Raw genomic sequence first — 11,733 nt, forward strand, 5'->3', positions numbered from 1 at the left:
CTGATAAAGGTATAATGGCACATGATTTTTTTCTATCATTCAGTAGAAATGATTCACAAGAGGCTTGAGTTCAACTTTTCATTTCCATTAACAGGTACTACAACAAGGTAAATAGCTTCCTTTGAGGACACTAGTAACTGCTTGAAAACTCCACAGTTCTTTCACCACATATCGAAGCATCTCAAACAATTTCAATCACATCCAAACAATATGGAAGAAACTAACCCACAAATCATCGTGATACGAGCATATTATCCTGCTTGGGCAGTTGAGGCAACTCGAGAAGCTTCCTCGTCAGACTCCTCGTCATCTTCTTTCCCACCTTTGGTCTTCTGAGTCAAACTTTCATTCACATACACACTGTGGTCCACAGTAAGTTTCTCTACTGAAGGTAATGACAACAATAAGCACTTAGTTATGAAAGGATTGTTTTTTCTCGGTTTCATTGTATTCACATCTTCAAGTAGGGCTTTGAGGTTTCCCTCCAAATGCTCCTCATTCATATCTAACTGTAAGTAGAAATAAGAAAAAGTACAATTCAGTTTCATAAATTGAAAAAGAAAAGGAGGAAACACATTAATTCAACAGATAAAGGAAAGAAGCACCAAGATAGTTCTTGGGCTGATTTTTTCTTAGTTCAATACCATTTCATTCTCCCATGCCTCACAAATTTGATAATACTAAAAACATTCAGACTTTGAAGGTGGAGGGTACACCTACAACTTTGAAGTATGAAAGAAACTTAATAAATAAATTTCTTACCTTTTAAATTGGTAATCACAAAATGGATACATTATGACAACAAAGGCTAAGTAAAACAATAAAAAAGAAATTTACTGCACATAACTAGGGACATTGACAACAGGAAGTGCTCAACAAGTAAGCAAGCACATAAATAAGACCCAATGGCTAGAAAAAAGGACTGGGAGAGCAGAAACTTCATCAAATTTGAGTTGATGAATGCCGCTATATAACCAATAGGGAAATAGTTCCCAGGAGACTTACAGTGCCAATGCATGCATCTATCCAGCCATAGTCTTCTTCGAATTGATCCCGCAAGGCAGTGTAGAACAAGCCAGTGCTGAATCTTTTAATAGACTTCTCTATATCCTCCACCAATGTCCCTGAAAAAATGCCAGTAGCAGGTGAATCACTTAATAAATTACCTAATGGATAAATATTAACAATCACCCTTTTCATTATTTGAACTAAATATCGAGGAGTAAACCCAAAGCAAAAGATATAACTACTATGAAAGGGAAGCACCAATATCACAACAGGTGAACGGTACAGCTCGCCTTTGTAATTTTCATTACAGGAGAAACATAGATCAGTGGGTCTATAATCTAACTTTTAGATATGTCTCTACAATAACATCCATTGCAGAACACAGACCATGAGTATTTACTATCCTCAAATTTGGGTCTCTAAAAGCAAAAAGTTGATAAAAACCAAAAATGAGGCCGGGTCTGCTGGGAAAGTCAGGGAAATAGAAATTCGAAAGTTGGTATGAAACCTCACCATGGTAAACATTGCTAAGAAAATAATCATGAATAAATTATCCGTCTCTTTTCCTTGCTATCAGCATGGGCTTGCCCAACATCAGGACAGACGAACAAATGTAAATATTTCTGGGTGCAAACTGAAGAATTTTTGAAACAGGGATATGAGCTCTAAGGCCTTCAACGCGGAATAGAAAATGAAAATGCTCCATAAGCTATAATGCATAAAACTTGTCGATTTTGCACCAACCCTGATCTTTGTTTGCAGGGATGGAACAATTGACCGCAACTCTATGTTGAAGTGAAAATGTATAAATTCAAGTGTTGACAAAGGACTCTTGAAGGTCGAAATAGTGCTATTTGCTCTTGACTTGTCTTATTTGCAACTTGACCTCCTCCGCTTATTATCCCAGAAATTTATTCTGTATGTTTTGTGTGCGCTTCAAGGCTTGCAGGTTGAGAGGCTATTTGCTCTCTGTGGTCATCACTCCATCCTCTTAAAAATTTGTTAAAGCATTAGCTGGTTTAGCGTAAGAACCACAGACCTCAGTGATAATAAATAATTTTTACTTTGATTTTTTACTGTCCTTAGTCCCGTTCAAAACAGTACCAGGAGTCAGCTTACCATTTCGAGCTGAGGGGAACTTCCTCTTCATTAACCCTCTCAGGGCAACTATTTCTGTCAGGATATCAGAATGTGCCACAAAATAGTCATAGTCATGAACAGATATTTCTCCAGTCTGAAATAAATACAAAAGATTTGATTAAATTGATGGGAAGCTATAGCTGAAAATTAATGGAATTTTCTAGTGTATACAGTGGAAATTGGTTATAACGTCCAGAAGATTTTTAACGTTATATCCGAGTGACATTATAAAAAAAGGTGCCCAAAATCTGAGTGACACCACAACTTGACATTGCACAAACAACACACAACTAACGACGTATAGAACAACTGTCAACATACGCGATGCTCACATGGAGGAAGGTAGAGATGTGACTGATGATCTACCGTAACTAACGAAACAAACAATACAACACAGTGTGCCTGTGTCAGTGTCCTTGTAGAATGTAGGGGTGGGAAGAGATAAGATCCAGATATGTGGGACAGCCCCCGCTCCCTCCAGACACCAATTAAACAAAAGAGTTGCATCCCGTCACCTGCTCAACGTCCAGCTTGTGACCTGTTTTTGCTTTTGATGTTTCTACACATGGTTTCTATGAACTTTGGGACATAATACAATCACACTCCCACTTTTGCAACCTAAGAACCGCAAAATTTTTGACGCTATACCCGAGCGTCGCAATATTTGTTGACGATATAAACGGGTTTCCGTACAACATAAAATGTTCAATTTTGGCTGGTCTGTATAAAATGTGACGTTAAACCCGAGTTGACGTTACAGCCGATGCCGTTATAACCAAGTTCCACTGTATTATATTAAACTGCTGGAAGTGTGAGACTGACAAACTGATGCAACTTAACCCTTTTATTGCGACGGGCCGATATATCGGCTTTTGCCGCTTGGGTGAAAAGTGTGGTGGGCCAATATATATTGGCTCCCTCGTGGTCCATTATTTAATTTGCTATTACTCATTATATTGCTATAACTTATTTCAGAAAACAGAAATATTTTGTCAATACTTACCAGTTAAACCTCATCAATTAAAAAAAACCGCATATCGATGGCTATGTTCTAACAACATGTGTCTCAAAAACAGCAACTTTTCAGGAGAGCAGAAAACAATAATTTTTTTTCTTGTACACTGAAATTAAAAACCAAAACTTCATAAAACTGGAAAAGACGCATTCATTTGCAAACAAAGAGTTGTTTTTCGTTTGTATTTTATATTTTTAATGTTATTACACTTTGTTTAAGATATCTGTCTCAAACCGGGCGAATTTGAGATACATGTTGTTAGAACTTAGCCATCAATATGCATATGTAATAAAATAGCTTTGCATTGTTTTTTTTCCTAGTCGCTACATTTCATGAAAATACCCTCTGCATTGCTCACCAGTATCCAAGGAATAAGGATAGCACTGAGAGGGTTAAGGTATGTGTACACTGTAGAGCAAAATCTCGCTAGAGTTTGACTGCTCTAGCGAGACTGCATTTAGAGACTGTACACTCTGGAGAGAGATTTTACTCTAGCGAGACTCTCTCGAGGGGTTGTAGTACAGCTCTATCCCAAAATTCCTTATTCCCAGCATCCCAAAGTTCTGGGTTACTGAATGAAATGTTCTCAGATCTTCCACCAGGTGAGTTTCTCTTATAATATGGATGTTTCGATGAGCAACTCGCAGTATTCTTGATGACGGCCATTAAGTCACTGGTTGAAATGTCTACATTAATCCAGCAATTCACATGGTGAGAGCCCTTAAAGAGCATTTCATTCAACTGAGACTCCAGGAATGCACCAGATCATCCTTCTGTATAACTTTCCAAAAACTGTATCGAGATCAGTTTTTCTCCACTTTTTATTCATTTCTTGCATAAAGAATTGATTTACTCACAAGAGAAAATACTCAGCGTGGCAACCTTGATAGAGCAAGAGCAGTATAGCGAAACACTCTGCCTTTCTGTTCACACTGCCGCTCTAGCCAGAGAGTAGCTCTACCACTAGAGCTGAGAGTTGCACTAGCTAGAGTGCTCTCAGAAATGTTTACGCTGTAGACTTTAATGATAGACTGCTCTCACTAGAGCAAATCTAGCTAACAACTCAATAATGTACACATACCTTTATGATTGAAAAATCTAAACACTCAAGTGGATAATGATGAAAAATAGGGATAACAATAAGGTAGGGTTGATCGTACTTGAATTAAGTCCATTACAGTGATCAAGCCCAAAATATATTTTTATGAAAAGTAAAGACTAACAAGGGGAGACCACGTACCTTGCTCCGCCTTTTTCAATCCCATATTTTTTACGGCATTTGGAATGGCGAACACATCTCTGAACTGATAGTGGTTCCATTGAGTGGGCCTTAGTTTGGCTGTAATTCATCAATTTCTGAGCGGTATTTTTACAAAAAGCGTTATATAATCCTGAAATAGTGCCATCCCTCCAACAGGGTTAGTTGGTCTAATGGTGAGTGCCTCATGTGCTCTCGAAAGAAGTGGTTTTTATATTTAATCTGGAAGTTGATCAATATAAGCAATACAAAAAATTAACATTTTCGCGCACACCTAACCTTGCTAGTGTAGTCTTCATATCTCCACACTCAAAATGACACTGCTCAAATACCTAAACGCCGTTATGATGATAAAAATTTTTTTTCATGCCTATGTTTGCTGCAATTAACATTAGTGAAAAACTTGTCGCCATATGATCAAAATGAAAACTACAAAACATAATGCCATGACAAAGTATCAAATCCGAGCCCCCCAGGTGAGAGCCGGACGTGCTCACCACTAGACCAACTATCCCTGTTGGAGGGATGGCACTGTTTCGGGATTATAAAATGCTTGTTAAAAATACTGCTCAGAAATAAATTAATTAATTACAGCCAAACTAAGACCCATTCAATGGAACCACTATCAGTTCAGAGATGTGTTTGCCATTCTGAATGACTATGAAGTAATATCATGCATACCTTTTAGCGAGATGAAGGCTTAAAAACAGCTTCAACTATAGTTGGTCTCACCTTATAGAGTATCATATGCAATAATAAATCCATACTTGCCTGCACACTCTTGATAAGCTCCGAACCTCCGGCAATGATGGCACCAGCATTGAGCGCAACACTTTGGAGTTCTGGAGTTTTACAAAATGCCACAATTTTTCTTTCTTCGCCATGTTGATAAGGATAAGGAATTGCAACCATTCGAGAGAATTTCTCCACAAATTTAGTCTGGAAAAAAATTCATGCCACATAAAAGGAATTTATATTGGATTCCAAACAAAATGCTTTAAAGGAATGCACATTATGAGTAACAAAGATGAATGGAAAATTTTCTACTAGGATTGTTGCCAATTTTTAAGTAGAGTCAAGTTTTACTCAACAACCAAAGGGAAAATAGAAAAAAATTTAACTATTTATCTATGTGGAACATTTACCCATTAATACATAACTTATATTGCTTGTACATATAAGATAAAGCCTAATGCTTATAAAATTGACTAATTTTTAAGATGAATTCATTTCATCAAATCAAATAATATTAAACGATTTTCATCTGAAATCTCTGGTTTAGCTCTAATTAATAATTTGATGACATTATGTACTAGATAATATTATTAGACATAAAAGAATATTTGTATTGGAAGCTTTTCATAAAAATTATAGCTCAAGTTAAATGATCTGGGACAATCAGCACATTTATAACCTTCAATTAAAAGTCAGCTGTATGTCCTTAAAATGGGGAAGCAGGTATATCAAATGGTAAAAAATGTTTATGCATAACATTTTTTTCTTTCTCTTAATAAATTTTTTTTGCAGAAAATGAGGACAGCTTAACACATTCCCTGCTGCGGACTTTTAGACGAATTCACCCATTACACCAACAAGTTTTTCATTTTTCTTTCATTTTAATACTTGAATCCTTTCCATTTGAGTTTTCGTGTGCACTCGGCTACGCACATCACATCAGTCACGTCATACATAACTTTTGGTAACTATCGAAGGCTTTTCGCAAAACAGATTACAGTTGGTAACATGGAAAAAAGTAAACTCTCAAAAATGAATAGGACGTTTCTCCAAATTGCTGCCCAGGGATAATCTTAGCACGACTGCTCGGTGCGAGTAGAGGAAGGGGAAGGGCACCACCTTGGGCAGAGCCACACCACAAAACAAAAAATCACAAGCCAAAACGTTTGTCTGGAAGGTCTTCTTGAGTGTGTGGAGAGAGGGCACTCGCTCTACAATCTGAGACTTTGTTGTTCTCCTGAAATGGGAGTATGGTTCAGCCATATTGCCAATTTGGCATCAAGACAGAATTTTCAGCTCCTGAGTCATAGCTTTTCTGCGTGGAATGTACTTCAGAGCAAACTGTAAGCTACTGCAGTAGGGATTGGGAAGCACAAAAATATTTGGTTACTACCATCCACAATCCTTACAAGAAGTGTATGCACCATATCTCATGTTTTCCTGACTAATATATAAATATGTATTTAATACCCGGTTCAATAAAAAATTAAATATCACTCACCTTTTTTTCTGTCCTCATATCCAACTCAATGGTGACATTCAGACGAGCATTAGGAAGGTTGTAAACAGTTGGATGATGAGTTTGACGGTGGCACTCTACCGCTTCAGCAAAATTATAAACTTTACTTCGGTAAAACTTACTGATGTAAACATCATCAGATGCAGTGTGCTTCCAACTGTCATCAATTCTTCTACTCACAGTTGGCTTACCTCTAACAAATAAAAAGAAAGAGAATGAGGTAAGCTAGAAAACGATTATTGTAGAGATGAGATAGCTACACCCATCCAGGTAATCCCATCTCTGGTCTCTTCAGAAGAGAAAAATATCAATGAATTTACACTTAAGGGTCATTCCATGTAAACTCATAGACCCTTCTCCACCCTAGATTTTAATAATTTTTCCCAGACACTAGTTGCAACCTCGGTTAATGAAAAAATGCTTTGGCCCAGATATTGATACTTTTTGAGGTATGAGTATTTGAATGCACCAAGTCATAGAATAAAAATCTGCCATTGGGAAAATTATGCTATCTAAGATTTTTAAAGTGGAGCATAAAAAAGCTAAGCCCAAATAGGATAAATTGACAAGGAGTGATCATTTTAGCAGCTTCGTTTGTCAATTAAAACTTTGATGAAGTAAATGGAGTATTGCCTAAATGTACAGAGTAGTTTTTTTCCAATCGATTTAAAGTAAATGTTGAGAGCATATGAATTTTTGCTGCTTTGATTTTAAGCAATATTTCCAAATAGAATTTCTTAAAATTACACCAGTTATCCTTTCCCTTGGCCTACAACCTTGAGAGTACGGCTTGCGAGTTTCTATGACCCCTAGAGCTGCACTGGTGGGATTAATTCTAAATTATTTCTGGTAGGGCCACCCATGTGAGATAGGTTGAAGGGTAGGAACTAGATGAAAGGTAGTCCACGTGATGGTGTAACGTTAAAAATACTGTTGGAATGGAAGTGGGAAACCCTACCAACTATCTCTTCCCCGAAAACATGGAGTACAACCAAATAAGCCTCGCAATCTCATTGAATGGGACCCGTCTGCAAAAGGCAAGGTCTACGGGGTCATCAACATGTGAAATCCTTGCAGAGACTTATCATCATCAGCAGCAGCAATGAAGAAAGAAGAAAAGAAGACAGAGAAGATGAAGTCGGCAATAAATGTAGGGACATGAAATGTGAGGACAATGATGAGGGCAGGGAAGTTCGAAAATATCAAAAAGGAAACGGATGAAGGAAGGATAGATACCCTGGGATTATGCAAAGTGAGGTGGAAGGATGGGGGGGGGGGGGCTATCGGAGTATTCCATACCCCCACACACACTGGTATTAAGGTCTGTTCACTTTATCTTTGCGGGTGAGCTGGTGTGGCTTAACCGAGTTGGGGTGAGAGGAGGGAAAGTTTATCTACACGTGACTTTCCCTCTTCCAATCAGCAAACAGTAGGCGTGGCCTAGCACTTCGGAATTTCAGTCGCTCTCAGACCTCCGTCGCGTCAACTTCGTGAATCTGCTAGCTGTGTTGCCAAATCTCGCGCATTCTCTTGGTGCTCTTCGATTCTTCCATTTAAATCCAACTTATAACTTACTGTTCCTTATTCTTCCACTTCAATCCTTTTCCATCGCCTTTCCAGAAAATGTTTATTCACCTTTTGCATTCCCATCAACACCGACTCCCTCCCTCCACCTATTCCCTCTCAGTACTTTTCCGATCCCTTTATTAACAAACCCTAACCCTTTTCCTCAACTCCGTATTTACTTTTGGGTATTACAACCTATATAGTTTTGTATACCTCTGATTTAAAAGATTAACATCCAAGCGTGTATATTGAAGGCTCCGAAAGTGACTCCGAAAATTAAGACACTGACGGGAGGGAAGACGAGGAGGTTGATTTATTAGCCACACCACTCCAGCAATAAGTACAAAATAAATTATGTAATAAAATACCCGTCGTGCTACTTTTCTCCATTCTTTTTGCATCCTCATCCTCACGAATTCCCTTGCAATCCCCGTTTATCAGAATGTTACGCTTATGTATGCCTTTCACCAGCGGTCTCGCATTTAGCGGACAATATCCTGGCTTCTGAGATGGGATTATCCTCAATCCCCTCTAAATAAGTAGCTATACACTGTATGCATTGTTTCGCCGCCGGGCCCAAAATATCTGTGGCCATGTATGAGTCACACCTTTTCAGTGGGACACTAGGGCGCCTGTGTACATTTGGCAACGTTAAGGTCACTCCTGCTCTCTCTCTCTCGGTACTACCCCTTCGCCTTCAGCGAGGCCCCTCCCACTTCAGCGAGGCCCTCCCTCCGGGATATCACGAAAGCTGACCCGCAGAGATAAAATGAACAGATAATAGTTGCACCAAAAACCCCCAGCCTTAATTCCTAGCTGTGCCCCTGAGATAGACCACATTATGGTAAGACAAGAATCTGTGTGGGAAAGCATTGGCCGAGGTGTGATAAAATGTTGTCCTTTATCGCCTAGTGTAGATATTTGTGTGTTTATGCAGGGCAAAATGCCCTCAGAAAAATCAGAATCGAATATACCCACAACAAAAAGGTTATAATTAGGGAGGTCTGATGCTATCTCCCCAATAATTATGACCAAAATTGATGATTCGAATAAACAAAGACGCTATAAGATTGGCCAATTCTGTTCACTTTTACGAGATATTCTTCCGATAGAACCTCCTAGACGGAGAACGCTGCAAAAGTTTTTTTGAGCTTCAAAATACCTGAGGTAATTGAGCCCCACACGAATGCAGGGTAAATCAATCAAGTTAGTAACAAAAGTTGAAAGCAAAGTTAACAACAACACAGATTGGTTACATTGACGTTACAACTTACAGACGTGCCACTTATTCTTTTGCAACTTACTGCAAGATGTCACGCTTATTATGAGGAATGAATTCCTTTTTCTTCTCTTCAACTTTAACCTTCTTTTTCTTGGCCTTTTCCCGGTAACCTTTTCTTGCAGCATAATGTCTCACGGGAAAAGCAACGTCGACGCCGCTCTTCAAGCTCCTTCCTACACCCACGAATTTTACTGAAAATAAAGAAAGAAAATTCTCCTTGGAAAGAAGCGAACTGCTCCACTTGATGACAAAAGCGCAAAAATAAAATGAGAAATTTTCAATAATGACGAAGATAGAGTTCGAAACACGCATCACTTACAAATAAACATAGTTCGACTAGGGTATCAACATAACCACCAAAGTAATACTTTCACTCCATGAGGAATTAACACCAATAGTCATCCAGAGCCTCCAGTTCCTGCAGACTACTGTCTCAAGTACGTATACTTCACTGCTTCTTAGCACATACACGGAAATCAAGGATTTCTACTGAAAGAGATAATCCAGATTAAAAAGGGCATTACAGTCAAAGCTGAAACGACGATTATCCATTCAAAGGACCAGCAACTCACCACAAATACAGTATTATACGACGTATACGACCGTAAGCACAATGCCCCGGTCCGGTAGCATCCAACGAATTACGGCGCTCATTTGTTACACGAACGGTAACTTTGGCGGTAAGTTTAAATTAATAATTTTGAGCTATATTCTTTGTAAACCAAGACCACCATTTCCTGAAATATAATCGTATATCTACCTCTAATTGAGTTCACAATCAGTTCAGGTGAAGTTGCTCATTTACAAACATTTATTTTCTCCATAATAGACTTTTGAGAATATAACATAATATCATACTTTGGCAACTGATCTTATGAAGATGAAAAGAGGTATTGATGATTTTGATTATTGATGAATGCAAAAATATGTTATTTTCGAGAGTACCAATGCCTCGTGGTATAAATATAAAAAAATTAAATGAAATTAAAATTTATGACTAGCATTGTACCTATTTCTGACTAAAGCCCGTATGACACTTTCCAATTTATTGGCCAATACAAGGGAAATACTGTATTCAACCACAGTGAAAAATTATGTTTTTGCATTGAGGCTGCCATATGTTTAAAGCAAGTGGTTTCAAAACACTACGTCCCACATCGCATCAAATATCTTAGAGACATCTTACAAGACATATAGGCGTCCGTAGAAAAGATAACAGAATACATTTGAGGAAAAGAAATCTTTTCTGGGCATGTGATCAATGAGATATATCATTGAGAGGTTCATATTAAGATGAGATCATAATTTCTTGTAAGATATCCCCAAGATATTTTATGTTATGTGGGGTAAAGCATTATACAAATAATTTAAATATCATTTCACACCTTTACGAATTATTATATCAGATGCACTTATTGTAATGTTTAATTTTTGTACTAACTTTGAGTAACAAATGTTGGCACCAACAACTACATTCTCTCATTGATACTTGAGTTGCCATATTGCTTACTTTGTATCAAGTTTACAAATATGCTATATAGGTATCTGTAGTATCCCTTTCCAAACAACTGCTACAAGTTGAAATCATAAAGCATTAAAGAAATTAAGACAAATCTCCATGAACATCTCTATTCCTCCAAAGTTTACTTAATGAGCAAAAAGTTGGCTCTAGTGTGGATGATATGGTAAGCCCAAAATATCACAAATGCTTGGAGTCCGTCCTCAGTGCTCTGCAATGACCGAATATTCACGCAAAGAAATTCTGGAAACACCAAAATGCAATATATTTTAAATGAATCCAATTCAAGACTACACTAATTGTAAGCAAAGAATGGTGGATCACAAATACATAGTTAACTTTACAGGTTCAAATTCAGACTGATAAAGTCTAAATAATCAAATGACGATGAAGATATAGATCATCCGACTAGCTAAACAATCACATGTAGCCAAAGATCGTAATATTGATAGAGATGTAGAAGCAACCGAGGATAGCTGAGTATTTATATAAAAAAACTTGGAAGTTAATTCAAATTGCAGCAGTGTCATAAAGTTTATTTTCTGATTTTAACTCATTCAAGAACAGAAAAAGGAGAGCTCATGCTGACAAATAAATACATCAACTTCATTTCTTCATAAGTGTGCCTAGAAAAAATGACAGAATACATAATACAAAAAATTGAGGCAAACAATATTTTTACGGGCATGTG

At 37.6% G+C, this 11,733-nt stretch overlaps 1 protein-coding gene across 2 annotated transcripts; it reads right to left on the reverse strand.

Annotated features, from left to right (window-relative positions):
- Nucleotides 1–64: 64 nt before the first annotated feature.
- Nucleotides 65–10,173, reverse strand: LOC124158624 (50S ribosomal protein L1). 2 transcript variants are annotated; one of them, XM_046533802.1, is made up of 8 exons: nucleotides 10,096–10,173; nucleotides 9,843–10,012; nucleotides 9,546–9,714; nucleotides 6,658–6,868; nucleotides 5,193–5,360; nucleotides 2,128–2,242; nucleotides 1,006–1,124; nucleotides 65–509 (listed from the first exon to the last, which is right to left on the reverse strand). In XM_046533802.1, exons 2-8 carry the CDS (start codon nucleotides 9,850–9,852, stop codon nucleotides 252–254), a joined length of 1,050 nt encoding a protein of 349 aa, XP_046389758.1. In that variant the 5' UTR covers nucleotides 9,853–10,012; nucleotides 10,096–10,173; the 3' UTR covers nucleotides 65–251. The 2 variants fall into 2 exon arrangements, with proteins under 2 accessions (XP_046389758.1, XP_046389759.1); XM_046533803.1 differs by having other exon boundaries at nucleotides 9,843–10,009; nucleotides 10,096–10,172.
- Nucleotides 10,174–11,733: the final 1,560 nt, after the last annotated feature.

This window comes from Ischnura elegans, chromosome 5 (assembly GCF_921293095.1).
Source record: "Ischnura elegans chromosome 5, ioIscEleg1.1, whole genome shotgun sequence".
NCBI lineage: Eukaryota > Metazoa > Arthropoda > Insecta > Odonata > Coenagrionidae > Ischnura > Ischnura elegans.

Coding starts and splice junctions, on each gene's coding strand:
- LOC124158624 (XM_046533802.1), bottom strand. Junction 5,361..6,657: donor ATATGAGGACAGAAAAAAAG/GTGAGTGATATT, acceptor ATTTTTTTCCAG/ACTAAATTTGTGGAGAAATT. Junction 1,125..2,127: donor GTTCCCCTCAGCTCGAAATG/GTAAGCTGACTC, acceptor GCATTTTTTCAG/GGACATTGGTGGAGGATATA.